The 20,348-nt window shown below is 43.0% G+C and overlaps 1 protein-coding gene across 2 annotated transcripts in view; it reads left to right on the top strand.

Annotated features, from left to right (window-relative positions):
• Positions 1-20,348, top strand: part of ttc7b (tetratricopeptide repeat domain 7B) — a 355,708-nt gene that overhangs the window by 156,911 nt on the left and 178,449 nt on the right. For both annotated transcript variants that reach the window (XM_043696948.1, XM_043696949.1), the window contains exons 10-11: positions 4,664-4,747; positions 8,484-8,588. In XM_043696948.1, the coding sequence (XP_043552883.1) occupies positions 4,664-4,747; positions 8,484-8,588 (189 nt within the window). The remainder of the gene's footprint in view (positions 1-4,663; positions 4,748-8,483; positions 8,589-20,348) is intronic.

Below are 20,348 nucleotides of genomic sequence, written 5' to 3' on the forward strand. Positions count from 1 at the left end.
AACTTGTTACTTCATTTTATACTTAAGGCTGGAGAAGAAAATGGAATTGATGAGGATAAGATCGAGTTATTGTGGTCCTTGTGGGAATCAATGACATAGGTAGAACAAGGAATGATGTGCGAAGTGAATTTGAGGAGTTGGGGTGCAAATTAAAATGCAGAATATCAAAAGTGATCATCTCCCAGTTGTTACTGGAGCTGATTCCCAATTGGCATAGGGCCAACCAGGTTAGTGTGTCAAACCTGTGGCTGAAAGAGTAGTGTGGCAAGAAGAGGTCTTGATGCATCTGCATCAGTTATCAGGAAAGAGAGGAACTATTCCCTTAGGATGAGCTCCACTTGAGCCATGCTGGGTCCAGTGTCCTGACCCATCATATAACTTGGGGATGTGAACAGGGCTTTAAACTCAGTGGGGTGGGTTCAGGTTAACAGAGATTTAGAAATCCAAAGAGCAGCATTGAGGCATCAAGGTAGTACAGTGATGTAGGTAAAGGTAAGCAGAATGGCACATAAGGGACAAAAAGTCCAACAAAAATACCATATCAGCAAAGAAGTTCTTTACAGAATACAGAGGTGAAAAGAAAAAGTTCATTATTTGAATGCACAAAGCACCTGCAATGAGATGGATGAACTAGTGGCACAAATAGAGATGCATGATTTAGACCTAATTGCCATTACAGGGACGTGGTGACAAGGTGATCAAGAATGGGAAGTAAGTATTCCAGAGTTCATAATATTTTGGAAGAACAGACAAAATGGCAATGGAAGTAATGCTGACACTAAAGTGTAACATAAGGGCATTAGTGAGAAAGGATATGGTCTCAGAAGAACATGAAGTGGAATCTGTGTGGATGGAAATTTGGAAAAGCAAGTGTCTGAAAACATGAGTGGGAGTGGCATATAGACACTGTCATTAGTTGTAACATCAATCAGCACGTAAAACAAATTGTCAGAGCTTATAACAAAGACAATGTGATAATTGTAGGAGACTTTAATCTTCATATAGACTGAGGCAATCAAATTGGCTACAGTGTTCTAGAAGATAAGGTTGTAGAATATTTCCATGATATTTTCTTGAAGCAATGTGTTGTGGAACCCACCAGGGATAAAGTATCTTTGAGCTAGTATTGTGTAATGAAGCAGGGTTAATTCGTAATGTAGTAAAAAATTCCTCTGGAACATAGTGATCATGATACTGTGAATTTGCTGCTAATCTTGAAAGTGACATACTCCAAATGCAAACAAAAATCTTGAAGCCAATTACATAGTTATGAGAGAATACTGGCAAAGGTTAATTGGGTAAATAGACTAACAGTTGTAAATGAACATTGGTAAACAAGCAAATAATGAAACACTTCAAAATGTTGAGCGAGTATATAAAAAGGAAAAGGGTAACTAAAGTATTCATTGGTTCCTTCGAAGCAGAGATATAAAAAATTATCATGGAGAATAAGAAACTGAAAGAGGCGTTGAATGCATGTTTTGTCTTTATAGAAGACATGACTTTATTCCAGAAATAGATTATGATTAAGGGGGTAAAATGAGTGAAGGAAATTGATATCAAAAGAGAAAAAAGTTTTGGAGAAACAGATCGAAAAGGCAACAACTCCCCAGCACCTGATGGCTTATGAGGGAGATCACAACTAAAAAATTAAAATTAATTTTCCAAGGAATTACTAATTGTGTCGCAGCGGGTATTGAAGTTGATGTAGTCTACGTGGACTTCAGTCAGGTGTTTGACAAGGTCTCGCATGTTGGTCTGGTTAACAAGCTAAAAATCCATGGAACTCAGAGCAGTTTGGCAAATCTGCAATGATTGTTGATTAGTGGCAGGAAGCAGAGGGTAATGGTCAAATTATATTTATGCAACGGGAAGTCTGTCTCTGGTGGTGTATCCACACTGTAGGAAGCATGCAATTGCACTAGAGATGGTGCAGAAACCATTCGCCAGGATGTTGCCTGAGCTGGAGCAATGGTGCTATGAAGAGAGATTGGTTAAGCTGGGGTGGTTTCCCTTAGAGCAGAGATGTCTCAGTGGTGGGAAATGGTTCTGATTGTGGTATATGAAATTCTGAGAGACATAGTTTTAAAACTCAGGTACAGCATGCCAAACTAACTCAGGCTCGCTATCACTGAATTCTCGACATAATGAAGTTATAATATTCATTGACCATCAAAATTGCTGAATTGTTCCTAACCAAACTTCTATGAAAAACAGATCTGACACCAAATTGAGAGCTTAATAAAAATGAACAATTTATTAGTCATACTGCAACTTTAGCAGAGCAAAACTAAACAACATGGTAATCTATTAAAATCTGATTTAACCCCAATCTCCTTTGATCTTAACCCCCACTCTTGCATGTAGACACACAGACAGATAAGGAATAAATTAAAACAAAATGTAATTTGCCAGTTTGAGAACTGGTTCAACAATGAGTACCAGGAATTATATTGGTGGATTATATTCCGACGTATAGGATTGCATCTTGCTTGAATTCTAAAGCTATTTGTTAGTGAAAACAGCTTCCAGGAGAGTCTAAGGTACATTCACTTATTTCTTGCATACTGCAATCCTCTTCTCGGGACATTCAATAATCCTTTAACTGGATATATAACTAGAGAGAGTAAAATTCAATCACAGCTTCCCATCCAGCAACTTCTGAACATAAAGCCTTCTGCCCAAAAAAATACAATTCAGTTTATAGTTTCTTTCTTTCAACATTCTGTGTGGTTGGCTGGCCAGCACCACCCACACCTTGATTGACCAATGCCCTATCTATGTAGCTGCTAGTCCTTGAGCTTAAACCATACTGGTGCTAGAATGCCTGCAGTGAACAATAGAACAATGATTAACCTGCTGTTACCTTTCTCAGCCAGTTCTCATAAATAAACAACAATTTGTTTGCTCTCTCTTCCTTTCTGAAAAAAGGTGGTGTTCCAAGTTCAATTCTCAATAACAGCTCACAGTTCCAAACTAATAATGAGAAAAATTAAATGGTCTCAATCATAGGGTAGATACGGAGAAACTTTCTCCTTTAATAGAGGAGTCAATAACCGGAAGCAGATGTTTAGAGGGAATTGGAGGCAAATCTTGTTCACCCAGAAAGTGGTTGTTATCTGGAATCCATTGCCTAAAATGGAGGTAGAAGCAGGAGTTCAAGAGATTTAGGATATATTTTGACAAGCATCATAGAATACAAGGCTTTCAACCAAGTGTTGGGAAATGGGATTAGGTTAGATTATGTTTGATGACTGACAAGGACACAAACATGGGCTGAAGAGCCTCTTTTCAGGATGTAAGAACTCTGAATCTGTGACCCCTTCGGATTTTATGAAGTAGCTTCAGGGACAGTGGATGCACTAGCAGGATATTCCAAAACTCTTCAGATTCAGGAATGGTCCCATCAGGCTGGAAATTAATGGAATGTTACATTGCTTTTCAAGAAAGATGGGAGAGAAATAAATATGGAATTATAGGCTAGTTATGCTAACGTCAATTGTTGGAAAAGTGCTGGAATCAGTTATTAAGAAAGTCTTAATAAAGCACTTAGTGAAGCATGGTATGATTAGAACAAATTCTTACAATTTCATTAAAGGAAAATCCTCTTGGACATGTGCATTGAAGTTGTGGATATAAATAAATAGATGGCGGAGAACCAGTAGACGTATTTTACCTGTATTTCCAAAAAGCAATCAGTACGATTACATGTAAAACATTGATTGGCAAGATTAGGGCTCATGGAATTGAGAAATATGTATTAGCATAGCATAGGGAGTTGGTTAACAGGTAAGAACAGAGAGTGGGCTTGGAATATTTTCAGGTTAGCAGACTGTGAACAGTGGAGTGCCACAAGGATCAAGGTATGTGCAGTCTACATTATCCTCTGTCATTTGATCTAAGCTGTTGTTTTCTGATGATGCAAGAGTAGGTAGAAAAGCAGGATGTGGGAAGAACCAAAGTAGCTGCAAAGAATATAGAGAATAAAAATGAATGGGGGTGAAAGATGACAGATCAATTATAATGCAGGGAAGTGTGAAATTATTAGCTATTCTAAGAATATAAAAGCATTTTATTTTAACAGGTTTGAAACTTGTCAGCATTGATGTTCAATGAGAATTGGGTGTGCCCAAGCAAGGCGCACGATCAATTAGGAAAGCAAATGATATGTTGATCTTTATTGCAAGGGGATTGGATGACAGGAATAAGTAGTATTGTCAGAGATGGACTCTAGTTTTGTGAGACCACCTATAGAATATCATATCCAGTATTGGTCTCCACATTTAAGAAAAAGGTACGTTTGCGTTGGAGTCAGTACAGTAACAGTTCACTTAATTACTTTGTGGGACCAGGAGATTGTCCTGTTTTGAAAGCTAAGGAAACTCGGTCTGTATTTTGTGGGGTTTGCAAGAATAAGACGCAATCTAATTAAAATGTACCGCATTCTGTAGGGGCTTGACTGAGTAGATGCACAGATTGTTTCTGCCTTTCAGGGAATCTGAAATATGGGCGTATAATCTCAGGACATTGGTTTGTTGGACATATTACATTTCATGAAGTGAACAGAGCTTTTGAGTAGCTTTTCAGTATTTGAGAAGTGGACTATGGAATGTAAATCATTTTGGAAATGTAGGTGTTATTTATTGCTTTTTTCCAATTCTAGTGCTTGGAGCGAGCCATGAAGTTTACATTTGAAGAATTTCACCTTTGGTACCAGTTTGCATTGTCCCTGATGGCTGCTGGTAAGGTAAGTACAAGCTAAATAAGGCTGAATTGTGGCTATATATTTTTAACTCAGTTCAAATAAAATTTTAACTGTCAAAAACATTTAGTTCTTTTACTCTGCTGCATTCTCTCTGAGGGGGTTCTGGGCAATTAGCTCAAATGGTAGAGCACTGGCTTTGCATCTGAGAGGTAGCAAGATCACTGCCTGAATTCTCCAGTCTCTGGGGCAGCATGGTGGCTTAGTGATTAGCACTGCCAACTCACAGCACTAGGGACCTGGGTTCACTTCTAGCCTCGGGCGGTTGTCTGTGTGGAGCTTGCATAGTCTCCCTGTGTCTGTGTGAGTTTCCTCCCACAGGTTAAAGATGTGCAGGTTAGGTGGATTGGCCATGCCCATCGTGTCCAGAGATGTGTAGATCGAGTGGATTAGCCATGGGAAACACAGGGTAATAGGGATAGGATAGGGGTGAAAGTCTGGTGGAGATGCTGTGCAAAGGGTCAGTGCAGACTCGATGTGATAAATGCCCTGCTTTCACACTGTAGGGATTTTATGATTCTGTCCTGCCATGTTACATCAAGGCCATTCCTGCTTTCTTGGGTAACCATAAAAGATGCCACTGTGTTATTCATAGAAAATCAAGTCAATTTTGTCAGTATCCTGGGCTAATATTTAACCGTCCATAAATTTCACCAAGATAGTTATTCTAGTTACTTATCTCATTGCTGCTCGCGGAACTTAATGTGTGCAAATTGGCTGCTGTGTTTTCTCTGGAGCAGTAGTGATAACCAGAGGCAAAGGTATTTGTTTTATTTCAAAAGGCTCTGCTGCTATTTTTCCAAATGCTACTTTTGATTTTCAGGTCTTACATTTTCATTTTCTCTACTCATTTATTAGGTGATGCAGGCATGTGCTTTCTATATTTGTGCTGACCTATGGGACATTTGGACGTCCACAGAAACAGAATTAGAAGAATTTGTCAATATCTTTAATAATAAACAACTCTTCATTAAACATAAAACAACAATACACAAGGAAAGCCTAGCTACCGTTGTATTTAAATCAGTACAAGACAAAAGGCATAGATTAACATAAATTAAATAACTGACACCTACTTCAATGTATATTAAAAAAATCACTTACTAAACCCTCCTACCATGGACTGATGAAGTCATGGCTAGTGTCCTTTCCATCACTGGGCAAAAGGCTAGACAATATTAATCAGGCAGATGCTGCTTTTCTTCTGCATTTTAGATCTCAGTCTCAGATATAATTTTGATGATGAAGACAGTGTTCATTACAGTAGGAACCACCACATGCTTTCCGAATAATTTAATGAACTTATAAAGCCTTAATCAAGAGATTCCACATCCATTGGGAAAGAATTGATTGTCTTCATGATTTGGAGTTTTCTCAGGGTCAAGTTAATATTTCTGTAGTGAAAATAAAACTGTTCTTTCTCCATTGCAGCCTCCTTCTCTTTCCCTCTCAACTCTCCACCCACCCTCCAAACATTCAGACTTGGCTATCTTGCAAGCCCCCATCCCTCCCATGGCCATTCTGCAGGCATTTTATCTCCCCAGACTATCTTACACCTGCCTTCTCCCTTCCACTCTCATCTACCAAACAAAAGGTGACAGAACTCATGAATCACCTAAAAGGCTCCTGGTCATCGCAAAAGGTAGCTTTTGTACTCACTCTGGTTGTGATTCAAGACAGCTCTTGGTCCTAGCTTTAGTGAAAGCTGGACCCAGATCCTGCCCTGAATCTGGTCTCCCACCTTCGGCTACATGCAGTCCCCAATGACTCCCTTGCTGATATCACTCACTGTACTATGTTTTGAGCATATCAGTAGTAACACAGGAAAGGCCTATGAGAAGCAGCTGCTCACTATTTCCTTCCATCCTGTTTACAGGGGCAACTTTGCCTGACTTGTCATTCCCATGAGTAAATCTTTCAGAACGATATTGCCTACCACTTGTGTGCATTTTGAATATTGGTGACCACACTTCAGGAGCACTTCATTTCACTGTGAAGCACTTTAGAACGTCCTAAGATTACGAAACATGATTTCGGAGTGTAACCTTTCTTTTGGGGTTGGAGTGTAAGAATAGAGAATAGTTTTGGTCTCCTTATTTAAGTAAAGATATCATTTCTTCAGAGAAGCTTCACAAGGGTGGTCTCTGATATGGAGGGATTGTATTATGAGCAAAGACTAAACAGGTTGTCAATCACGGGAGTTTAGAAGAATGAGACATGATCTCATTGAAACATATAGGATTCTAAAGTGTCTTAACAGGGTAAATACTGGGAGGATGTTCCCTCAGGGAAAGTCCAGAACTAGAGGGCATAGTCTCAAAATAAAGGGGTGCTAATTTAAGACTGAGATGAGGAATTTCTTCTCTGAGGGTTGAGAGTCTTTGGAACTCTTGAGAACAGAGTGCTGTTGGGGCAGAGTATATTTAAGGCTAAGGTAAATTTTTGATCAGTAGGGTTTCAAAGGAAATGGCAGAAAAGTGGACCTGAGGTATGTCGAATCAACCTTGATCCGATTGAGCGATGGGGCAGGTTCAAGGGGCCAAATGACCTCTTTCTGGTATCATAGAATCGAACAGTACAGAAGGAGGCCATTTGACCTTTACGTCTGCATTAGTATCTAAAACAGCAACCCAGCTCGTCTGTTCTCCACCTTATCTCCATAGCTCTCTAAATCAATCACTTTCAAATATATATATTCAGCTCTCCTTTGAAACCTCCTGTGGAACCCTCCCCCTCCACTGTCCCAGGCAGTGCATCCTAAATCCTAACAACTCTGAGTAAATAAGTATCTCCTCAACTCACCCCTGGCTGTCTTGCTGACAACACTGAGGTTATGACCCCTAATTACTAACATATGAACAGAAAAGCACAGCTGGTCAGGCAGCATCCGAGGAGCAGAAGAGTTGACATTTTGGGCAAAAGCCCTTCATTAGGAAGGGTTTCATTGCCCGAAACGTCGATTCTCCTGCTCCGTGGATGCTGCCTGACCTGCTGTGCTTTTTCAGCACCACACTCTCGACTCTGATCTCCAGCATTTGCCATCCTCGCTTTTGCTTATACGAACAGAATATCCTCCTTTAAAGATGTTCGTAACTTTGAACACTTCAGTAAGGTCACCTCTTGATCTTCTCTGCTCCAAGGCCAATAAACCCAATTTCTCTCACTTTCCCTTGCATCTAAAATCCCTCTTGTATCATTCCATTAAATTTCTTTTGAACTCTCTCCAGGGCTTTAACATCCTTCTTTAACTGAGGTGCCCAGAACAGAGCACAGCACGCCACATGTGGTCTGACAGTGATTTGTCAAGGTGTAGCATCACTTCTTTGCTTTTATACTCTATATCTCTCTTTATAAACCCAAGGATTCTACATCTACTTCCTATTAACAACTGTTTCAGCTTGCCTGGCCCCCTTCAGAGAATCATAGACATGAACCCCAAGGTCCCTCTGCTCCTGTACTCCCCTCAAAGTTTTTACCATTGAGCCTGTAATGCCTCTCCATGTTTGTTTCACCTGAATGCGTGATAACACACATTTCTGTGCATTAAAATTAATTTGCTAGGTGTCTGTCCATTTTGCCAACTTATCATTGTCCCTCTGAAGTCACTCAGCATCATCCTTACAATTCAGTCTTCTCCCTCGGATCCAGATAAGGAAGGGAAATGAAATATAAATTTAATAACTTTAAAATAAGATATTTATCTGCCATTTTCTTTTTCTAGTCTGCCCGGGCAGTGAGGGTGCTGAGAGAATGTATAAGGTTGAAACCGGATGATCCCACAATACCACTCCTTGCCACCAAGTTGTGCATTGGATCTCTTCACTGGGTAAGTCATGAATTCTCTTTGTTCTTGCATACTGATTTTAGTCTGACTTTGAAGTACTTATCCTCCTTCTCCGTTCCTAAAACCTTCCTACTTCAGCACCTCCTCCAGCACTGCAACCCTGTCTGTACTGCCCTAATTTTGGCCTCTTGCCGACCTCAGATTGTAATCACCTCACCATGAGCCACGCCTTCGGCTGCCTCAGCCTGAGGATCAGGAAGTCTTTCTCGAAACCTCTCAACTTCTCTTTCCTTCGTCCAGTCATTTCTGCTGAGCCTTTCTATCCTATTTTATAATGTCACCTATTCTCTATGCTAACCTCCCCTTAATTTCTCATGTCAGATTTTGTCAAGTAAGGCTCTTGAAAAGTACCTTGAGATATTTTACTTAACTATGACATTGTATAAATGCAAGTTGATAAATCCCCCTGTGTGCTTATACATTTTCTAGACTTTATCCTACTGCTTGTCTTCAAGGAGGCTCCTCCATGGCTGTATTAGTATCTTTCCTAACCGCGCTTTCCTTTCTATCGCCTCTTGCTGCATATATTGCATCTTCTTACTTCCCCTTTCTCATTAGTGTGTCACTACTCCCGCCATGAATACTCGTCTGTTTCTCACTTCTCCTGTACTCGATGCTATCAGCCATCACTTCTGCTACAAGCATCAGTAGTTTAACTTCTGTGCTCTCTGCTGCCAAATTTTGCTGTCCACAAGCACTCATACTTCTTCGCTCCGAGCAGCGCCAGACCCTAACAAAAGCCTGCCCACTATGCTCGTCTCCTTGCATTCTTGCATGCTTCCCTTCCCACCACCTTCTATCCACTTCCCAATTGCCTCCATAGGCTGAACCCCATTCAGAGTTCTTGCTTAATTCATTGTGTCTAGACCAGTGACATTCATACTTTATCACTCCCAGACCTCAAACTCCTTCATAATATAAAACTCAAACAACCCTCCCTCCCATCACTGATGTTACCAGATCTCCGAACCCCACCCACTGCTATATCTCACCACTGCTGATGTGCTGAACAGTTCATTACTGTGCTACGGTTGCATTTGCAAGTGATATCGACCAATGGGAAAACACTGGTTTGAGGAACAATGGAGGATTGAGAATTTGTTTTGCAAGTTTACTTTCCCTTTTTGACAAAATGTTGGAATTGTTGATCAGAATTTAAATGTGAACAGCTGTTGTTTTATCGGTAGCAAGTCATTTTGTGGGATGGCTATGAATTTGTACACTCTCCCTGGAGTTTCTTTCATTTCAGAACCCTTTATAAACCAAAATAATGATCTGTGTGGCAGGTCTGAGCTGCTCAGCATTCTGTGAAAGTAGTGTTGTTATGCTGAAGCTCATTAGATTGCAGACAGTGTTGCCAATAGCGTTTCAGTGCAGAGGACCAAGGCCCACAGAGCATAGATATGTATGGCAGGCTTTCACATCAGCTTGACTGATACTTCATCCTCACTCCCACTTGCTGATATTCAGAATGAAGCTCTTTACTAGATGGGCTAAAAGAGCCCAAAATAGAACATGGTGGGGAAGAGTAATAAGCATGTCACAAACCAAATAAAAACCAACAAACTGTATATGCTGGAAATCAGGATCAAAAACAAGTTGCAGGTGAAACTGTTAGAGTCACAGAGATGCATAGCACGGAAACAGACTCTTCGGTCCAACCTGTCCATGCCGACCAGATATCCCAACCCAACCTAGTCCCACCTGCAAGCACCTGGCCCATATCCCTCCCAACACTCCCTATTCATATACCCACCCAGATGCCTTTTAAATGTTGTAATTGTACCAGCCTCCACCACTTCCTCTGGCAGCCCATTCCATACACATACCACCCTCTGCGTGAAAAAGTTGCTCCTTAGGTCCCTTTTAATTTTTTTCCCCCTTCACCCTAAATCTATGCCCTGTAGTTCTGGACTCTCCCATCCCAGGGAAAAGTCCTTGTCTATTTACCCTATTCATGCCTTTCATGATTTTATAAACTTCCTGTAAGGTCATTTGGAAAGGCAAGGACTGATTAGGGATAATCAACATGGCTTATGCATGGGAAATCATGTCTCACAAAATTGTTTTGAGTTTTTTTGAAGAAGTAATGAAGAGGATTGATGACGGCAGAGCAGTGGATGTGATCTATATAGACTTCAGTAAGGCATTCGACAAGTGTTGAACACTCCAGCCTGTTCAACCTCTCCCCCTGTAGCTCAAATCCTCCGACCCTGGCAATATTGTAAACATTTTCTGAACCCTTTCAAGTTTCTGATAGGAGCGAAACCAGAACTGCACTCAATATTCTAAAAGTGGCCTAGTCAAAGTCCTGTACAGCCACAACATGACCTCAATGCTCTTTCCAATAATAGGAAAGCATACCAAACACCTTCTTCACTATCCTTTCTACCTGCAACTCCACTTTCAAGGTGCTATGAAACTGCATTCCAAGGTCTTTTTGTTCAGCAACACTCCCCCAGGACCTTACCATTAAGTGTATATTTCTGCTCTGATTTGCTTTCCCAAAATGTAGTACCCTACATTTATCTAAATTAAACTCCATTTGCCACTCCTCAACCCATTGGCCTATCTGATCAAGATCCCATTATACTCTGAGGTAACCTTCTTCGCCATACACTACACCTCCAATTTTGGTGTCATCTGCAGACTTACTAACTATACCTCCTATGTTCCCATCCAAATCATTTATATAAATGACAAAAATTAGTGGACCCAGCACCAATCATTGCGGCACAACACTGGCCACAGGCCTCCAGTCTGAAAAGCAACCCTCCACCACCGCCCTCTGTTTTCTACCTTCAAGCCAGTTCAGTATCCAAATGGCTACTTCTTCCTGTATTCCATGGGATCTAACCTTGCTAACCTGTCTACCACGGGGAACCTTGTCGTACGCCTTACTGAAGTCTATATAGATCACATCCACTGCTCTGCCCTCATCAATCCTCTTCGTTACTTCTTCAAAAAACTCAATCAATTTTGTGAGACATGATTTCCCTAATCAGTCCTTGGCTTTTCAAATACATCTAAATCCTATCCCTCAGGATTCCTTCCAACAACTTGCCCACCACTGATGTGAGGCTCACCAGTCCCTGGTGAGCCTGACCAGTCCTTACCACCTTTCTTAAATAATGGTACCACGTTAGCCAACCTCCAGTTTTCCAGCACCTCACCTGTCACTTTCGATGATACAAATATCTCAGCAAGGGGCTTAGTAATCACTTCCCTAGCTTCTCACATATTTATGGGGATGCCTGACCAAGTCCTGGGGATTTATCCACTTTTACATGTTTTAAGATATCCAGGATCACCACCTCTGTAATATGGACATTTTTCAAGATGTCACCATCTATTTCCCCAAATTCTGTATCTTCTTTGTCCTCCTCCACAGTAAACACTACAAAATACTCGTTTAGTATCTCCCCCATCGCCTGTGGCTCTTCACATAAGTTGCCTTGCTGATCTTTGAGGGGCCCTATTCTCTAGGAGAAAGTGAGGTCTGCAGATGCTGGAGATCAAAGTTGAAACTTTATTGCTGGAACAGCACAGCAGGTCAGGCAGCATCCAGGGAACAGGAGATTCGACGTTTCGGGCACAGGCCCTTCTTCAGGAATGAGCAGAGAGTGTTCAGCAGGAGAAGATAAAAGGTAGGGAGGAGGGACTTGGAGGAGGGGCGTTGGAAATGTGATAGGTGGAAAGAGGTCAAGGTGAGGGTGATAGGTCGGAGTAGGATGGAGGCGGAGAGGTCAACAAGAAGACTGCAGGTCAGGAAGGCGACGTGGTCGACGGTGCCCTCCACCGCATCTCCTCCACTTCCAACTCCCCTCCTCCAAGTCCCTCCTCCCTACCTTTTATCTTCTCCTGCTGAACACTCTCTGCTCATTCCTGAAGAAGGGCCTGTGCCCGAAACGTCGAATCTCCTGTTCCCTGGATGCTGCCTGACCTGCTGTGCTGTTCCAGCAATAAAGTTTCAACTTTGATATCCAAATGAATCCAACAAGAACTGGACCAAGCATATGTGGTACTCATAATCTTCTTCATCCTAAGTATACGCATGATTTTACTACAACTGCTAAGTATTTCATCAGTAATATTTTCAGCAACATAACACAAAACATCGCAGATAAGAAAAACTGCAGCATATTAACATGCCAAATTTCCCCTAAAGTAAATGCATTAAAATTCCATCAAATTTGACAATATTGTTATGTATTTGGCTTTAAGGGGTTAACACGTAGGGGGTTCCATACAACAGCCAAGCAGGGTGAGATCAATAGTTGTGATGTTGAGAAGATATGCTCTTCTTCATTAGGGTAAATAAAACCACAGAAAGTAGACAAAATCAAACACAAAATATTGCTGAGGAAAGGAGTGAACAAAGACAGAAATGGGAACTATTTAAATGTAAATCTATGATTCGCTCCAGTAATAATATCTAACAATATTCAATATCTAGGATCATACCAAAAGAGTACTTTGAAGTATTAAAGGGATTTTCTGCTATCTAGTGATCTCTGAGGCATGAAGTTTCCCTTTCTTGATATGTGCAAGATCAAGACAAACACTAGGCATACAGTAACAGTGATATCACCGCAGGGAGTTGGCAGCCAATTACACTGAAGTATTCTCAAACAGCAAATCAGAAAGTAAAATGCAGTAAAATCTTCTACTCAATTAAAATTTCCACAGAGTAAATACAAATCATCAGTGATACACATGGGATTAAAGTAGCTGAAATATCATAACTTTTTTTTAAATTTGAAAAAAACATTATTGCCATAATAATGGCAAAAAAGCATCCCAGTGATATAACATTAGATTTCTATGAGTAACTATTGAGTTATTAAAATTAAATTGCATTTATATAGTAACTGTTATGGCCACAGAAAGATCCAAAATGCTTTACAGCCAATAAAGTACTTTGGAAGTACAGTCAGTGTTGACACATAGCAGGCAATTTACATGTAGCAAGCTCCCACAAAAAGAAATGCTGTACTAATTATTGAAAAAATATTGACTATGACACCTGGAACAACTTTCTCATCAGTGGTGAGGTTCTGGAACCCACGAGTTCAAAGGGTAATACAGGCAAAAACCATAATCACATTAAAACATGCGGTGGAACAGTCAATGGGTTTAGGAATCAAAATTTGGAGAGTGGGATTAGTGTGACGAGGTATTCATCGACTGGTATGGACATAATGTGCCAGACGACTACCTTCTGTGCATGAAATCTTACTGTGTTTTCTATGTATCTATAACTCTTATTAAAAATAGTGCCATTGGCTCTTCTATGTCTACATTAGAGGACAGACAGGCCTTCACTTAGTAGGCTCTCGTCAAAAAGATAGCAGCTTAAATCTTCCAACTTCCCTCACTGGATTGGAATGTGTTGCTGGAAAAGCGCAGCAGGTCAGGCAGCATCCAGGGAACAGGAGAATCGACGTTTCGGGCATAAACCCTTCTTCAGGAATGAGGAAAGTTTGTCCAGCAGGCTAAGATAAAAGGTAGGGAGGAGGGACTTGGGGGAGGGGCGTCGGAAATGTGATAGGTGGAAAGAGGTCAAGGTGAGGGTGATAGGCCAGACTGGGGTGGGGGCGGAGAGGTCGGGAAGAAGATTGCAGGTTAGGAAGGCGGTGCTGAGTTCGATGGATTTGACTGAGACAAGGTGGGAGGAGGGGAAATGAAATTTTCAGCTCTGATCTCCAGCATCTGCAGACCTCACTTTCTCCTAGCCATAGTGAAGCCACACAGTGTCTAACTCAATGACTCGTCTCTGGTAAATACGAACGTTGTTGATCTCCTCTTGTGTTGAAATCAGAAACAGACATGAAGGTGACAATTGGAAGCCACCCACCCTGCACTGAGACTGAAGCCAGCCGTCTCTGGTTTGATGTTTTCAAGAAAGACCTTTATATCTGCGATGGGAAGATTTGGGTGTCAATCTTACAAGGTAATGCAACAATATCATTAAGGTAGAGATGGATTGTTTGTAGTGCCACCCCTCAGTGAAGTTGTTAATGAATAAATAGAATACATAAAGAAAGAAAGTCACATTTGTATGAACCTCAGCAAGGCTCATTACGGTCAATGAAATTTTTTTGGGGGCGGAGTTAGGCGTGGTGGCGGAACGCGGCGGGGGGGCGGGGTTAGGCGTGGTGACGGAACGCGGCGGGGGGGCGGGGTTAGGCGTGGTGACGGAACGCGGCGGGGGGGCGGGGTTAGGCGTGGTGACGGAACGCGGCGGGGGGGCGGGGTTAGGCGTGGTGACGGAACGCGGCGGGGGGGCGGGGTTAGGCGTGGTGACGGAACGCGGCGGGGGGGCGGGGTTAGGCGTGGTGACGGAACGCGGCGGGGGGGCGGGGTTAGGCGTGGTGACGGAACGCGGCGGGGGGGCGGGGTTAGGCGTGGTGACGGAACGCGGCGGGGGGGCGGGGTTAGGCGTGGTGACGGAACGCGGCGGGGGGGCGGGGTTAGGCGTGGTGACGGAACGCGGCGGGGGGGCGGGGTTAGGCGTGGTGACGGAACGCGGCGGGGGGGCGGGGTTAGGCGTGGTGACGGAACGCGGCGGGGGGGCGGGGTTAGGCGTGGTGACGGAACGCGGCGGGGGGGCGGGGACACATGCGGGGATGTGGTCCAAATGTAGGTTGCTGACGTCACTGGGGGCGGAAATAGCTGCGGCGACCACGGAGACAGAGTTTTCCCCATAGCCGCGGAGGTCGCCAATCTGTTGGCGATTGTCTTCATGACGATCGCAGAGCAGGTTGTCTGTGCGGCGATCCCGGAGGCGGTTGTTTGGGCCGCGATCATGAAGGTTGCGAGGTCGGTGGGGGCGGAAGTGACGTCATCGCCGGCGGCGTCTGCTGCTATTGCCGCGGGCGCTGTAGCGGCCGCGTGTGTAATGGCGCCGGACTGGTTTCGGAGGCCGATGGAAGTTTCTGGAACGGTTTAGGAATCCGGAGTTTGGGGGTAAGTACATGAAAGTTTTTGGTACTTACTGCCTTTAATTTCCGATATGGCTAGAAAGAACTGTTTGTTCAGTCTATGGATTCTTCTGTAAATGAAGAATAGTAGAGGTCCTTTACAGGTCTGTGAGAGAGTTGTCCTGAACTGGGGTAGGTCGAGTTGCAGGGAATGTAGGTACTGGCGCATGGCTGCAAGCGTGGAGTGGAGGATCCGGAGGGCAGTCCGTTGCTGGAGGCTGCGGATTTGTTGCAGGTACTGGTTGTCCTGGTTGGGTCCAAATTGTGTTGGTCGGAAGGTGATCTGGAGTCCATGGGAGATCAGTCGGTTCCGTAGGCAGGTGCTGAGAAAGGAGATATGGCTGTGGTAACGAGTCTGCTTCAGAATGTGGCTGAAGAGCTTCTGTGCAGAGGAGATGACCTGGGGTGTGCAGTGAGAGAGGAACTCACTGAAATCTTTGTAGAGAGAGGCAGAGAGCTTCTTCAAGGAAGGCATCCTTGTAAGAGGATTCGCAGTAGGTTGAAATCTTCGAGGAGAAAGTGAGGTCTGCAGATGCTGGAGATCAAAGTTGAAACTTTATTGCTATTCTCTCCCTAGTTACCCTTTTGTCCTCAATATATTTATCAAATCCCTTTGGGTTCTCCTTGGGCGGCACGGTGGCACAGTGGTTAGCACTGCTGCCTCACAGTGCCAGAAACCTGGGTTCAATTCCCGCCTCAAGCGACTGACTGTGTGGAGTTTGCACGTTTTCTCCATGTCTGCTTGGGTTTGCTCCGGGTGCTCCGGTTTCCTCCCACAGTCCAAAGATGTGCAGGTCAGGTGAATTGGCCATGCTAAATTGACCGTAGTGTTAGGTAAGGGGTAAATGTAGGGGTATGGGTGGGTTGTGCTTCGGCGGGTCGGTGTGGACTTGTTGGGCCAAGGGCCTGTTTCCACACTGTAAGTAATCTAATCTAATCTAATCTAATCATAATCCTATTTGCCAAAGCTATCTCATGTTCCCTTTTGGCCAAAGCTATCTCATGTTCCCTTTTGGCCCTGCTGATTTCCCTCTTAAGTATACTGCTACTGCCTTTATACTCTACTAAGGATTAATTTAATCTATCTTGTCTCTACCTGACATATGCTTCCTTCTTTTTCTTAACCAAACCCTCATTTTCGTTAGTCATCCAGCATTCCCTATACCTATCTGCCTTTCCTTTCACCCTAACAGGAATATACTATCTCTGGACTCTCATTATCTCATTTCTGAAGGCCTCCCATTTTCCAGCCATCCTTTTATCTGCAAACATCTGCCCCCAGTCAGCTTTTGAAAGTTCTTGCCTAAAATGTCAAAATTGGCCTTTCTCCAATTTAGAACTTCAACTTTTAGATCTGGTCTATCCTTTTCCATCACTTAAACTAATAGAGTTAAGGTCGCTGGCCCCAAACTGCTCTCCCACTAACACCTCAGTCACCTACCCTGCTTTATTCCCCAAGAGTAGGTCAAGTTTTGCATCCTCTCTAGTTAGGTACATCCACATATTGAATCAAAAAATTTTCTCGTACACACTTAACAAATTCCTCTCCATCTAAACCCTTAACACTCTGGCAGTCATAGTCTATGTTTGGAAAGTTAAAATCCCCTTCCATAACCACCCTATTATTCATACAGATAACTGAGATCTCCTTACAAATCTGTTTCTTAATTCCCGCTGACTATTGGGGGGTCTATTGTACAATCCCAATAAGGTGATCATTCCTTTCTTGTTTCTCAGTTCCACCCAAATAACTTCCCTGGATGGATTCCCAGGAATATCCTCCCTAAATACAGCTGTAATGCTATACCTTATCAAAAATGCCACTGCCCCTCCTCTCTCGCCCCCCCCTTTCAATCCTCCCTGTAGCATTTGTATCCTGGAACATTAAGCTGCCAGTCCTGTCCATCCCTGAGCCACATCTCTGTAATTGCTATGATATGTCAGTCCCATGTTCCTAACCATGTCCTGAGTTCACCTGCCTTCCCTGTTAGGTCTCTTATATTGAAATAAATGCAGTTTAATTTATCAGTCCTAACTTGTTCTCTGCTTTGTTCCTGTCAGCCCTGACTGTTTGACACTCTCCTTTTCCCAACTGTACCAGTCTCAGATTGATCTCTGTCCTCACTATTTAGCTGGGTCCCCCCTCCTTCCCCTCCCAATATTACTCGTGTAAAACCTCCTGAGCACCTCTAGCTAATCTATATGTCCCCTTCAAATTCAGGTGCAATCTGCCCTTCTTGTACAGGACACTTCTCTCCCAGAAGAGATTCCAATGATCCAAGAATGTAAACCCTTCTCCCCTGCACCAACTCCTCAGGCATTCATCTGCTCTATCATCCTATTCCTACCCTCACGACCTCATAGCACCGGGAGTAATCCAGGTGCCCTCGAGGACCACCTTTTTAAATTCCTGCCTAACTTTCCATATTCTCCCTTCAGAATCTCATCCCCTTTCCTTCCCAGTTCCAATGTGTATAGAAACCACCTGCTGGTCCCTCTCCCCTTTGAGAAGGTTCTGCACCCTCTCCAAGACATCCTTGATCCTGGAACCAGGGAAGCAACACACCATTCTGATTTTTCACCGCCGACCGCAGAAACATCTGTCTGTGCCTCTGATCGAGAGTCCCCTATCATAATCAATCACTTGGAACCCTTCATACACTTTCATAGAATCCCTACTGTGTGGAAACAGGCCATTTGGCCCAACAATTCCACACCGACCCTCCGAAGAACATCTCACCCAGACCCACTCCCCGAAGCATATACCCCTGACGAAGGCACCTAACCTTACATGTCCCTGAACACTGTGGAGGAGAAAGTGAGGTCTGCAGATGCTGGAGATCAGAGCTGAAAATGTGTTGCTGGAAAAGCGCAGCTGGTCAGGCAGCATCCAGGGAACAGGAGAATCGACGTTTCGGGCATAAGCCTTCCTGAAGAAGGGCTTATGCCCGAAACGTCGATTCTCCTGTTCCCTGGATGCTGCCTGACCTGCTGCGCTTTTCCAGCAACACATTTTCAGCCCTGAACACTGTGGGCAATTTCCCATGGCCAATTCACCTAACCTGCACATCTTTGGATTATGGGAGGAAACCAGAGTACCTGGAGGAAACCCACGCAGACACAGGGAGAATGTGAAAACTCCACACAGACAGCCGCCCAAGGCTGGAATTGAATCTGGGTCCCTGGCACTGTGAGGCAGAAGTACTTATCACTGAGCCACTGTGCCATCCAGAGCCATTCTGAAGAAGGATCATTGAACCCGAAACTTTAAGACTACTTTCTTTCCATAGATGCTGCCGGAGCTGCTGAGTTTCTCCAGCAATTCCTGATTTTGTTTCTGATGTCACAAACCAAACCAGGTCGATGAAATAACAGGCTCAGATTTTCTAATTGTTTAATACTGATATGTAGATAAATGCATTGCCTATTGTGAGATTGTGCTAATGGGGGCATGTTCCATTTTTGATATGAGTTTGATGTTTTGTGAGTGAATCTTGACTCTGGTCTTGATCCAGCCTGTAATGTAGTTAGTCTTGCAGAGAACGTAAATCACCCATGCCCCACTTTCCCAGTTTTTAAAAGAACTTCTCCTTTTAAATCAGAGGATAGGAGGCTGTAGCCACTATTCTGTCTTCTGTGGCCTGTAACATACCCCCACCTTGCTACCCTGAACTGTCCCCAGAGGCGTACAAAGGCCTACAATAAATTGGTATGTGTTGCATCCGTTTTCCATGCATAAAATGGGCCGAGCGCAGACCAGTTTCTCCTCCAGTGCACCCTCTGGTTCTCAATCCGTTTACGCCTGAAAAGTTTCTTCCTATCTAAACTCCTCATGATTTTGAAAACTTGAAGCCTGAAAGTTACTCATTAACCATTACTCTTTTTCATATACCTCAGTCCATTTTGTTTTCAAGTTCCTTTTATTTTATGGCCTGTGACTTTCCTTACACACCTATTATGTGGGACTGTAACAAATGCCTTTTAAAAGTTCAGATATACTATGTCAGCAGCCTTGACCTCATTAACCCTCTGTGTTATCTTTTAAAATATTCCAAGTTAGTTGGATGCAATTTTCATCTAATAAACTTATGCTGACTCTTCCAAATTAACCAATATTTTTCCGTGTGACTTTTTTAAAAAATTCATTTGTGGAGTTTGTGTAATGCTGTCTTTGTGAGTATTTATTGCCCATCCTTAACCTACCAGCAGGCAGTTAAGAGTCAGTCACATTGCTGTGGATCTGAAGTCACATGTAAGCCAGACCAAGTCAGGATGGCAGATTTTCTTCCCAAATGGGTATTAGTGAACCAAATGGGCATTCACAAAAATTGATATGGATACATGGTTGTTTTTTGCTCCAGAATGTTACCAAATTCAGCTTTCGTAACCTGTCATGGGGGGAATTCACACTCATGTCACCGGAACATTAGCCTGGGATTCTGGATTATTAGTCTAATTACATTCCCACGACACTATCTATCCTTAATTATGTTATTAAATCTTCCTGAATAATTGTTTTTAGAAGTTCCCTCACCACTAAAGGTTAAGCTGACTGATCTGTAATTGCGAGGCCGATCTTTACAAATGTGTTCAAACAAAGACATAATGTTTGTAATCCTCCAGTCCTTTTGCACCACCCTGAATCCAAGGAAAATTGACGATTATTATCAATTGTTATTAGATTATTGCCAGTATCTTCACTGCTCCTTACACTACTACTATCCCAGACTATGTTTGGATCATTAAAGTCTGCCATTTT

Source organism: Chiloscyllium plagiosum, chromosome 10 (assembly GCF_004010195.1).
Source record: "Chiloscyllium plagiosum isolate BGI_BamShark_2017 chromosome 10, ASM401019v2, whole genome shotgun sequence".
Taxonomy (NCBI): Eukaryota; Metazoa; Chordata; class Chondrichthyes; order Orectolobiformes; family Hemiscylliidae; genus Chiloscyllium; species Chiloscyllium plagiosum.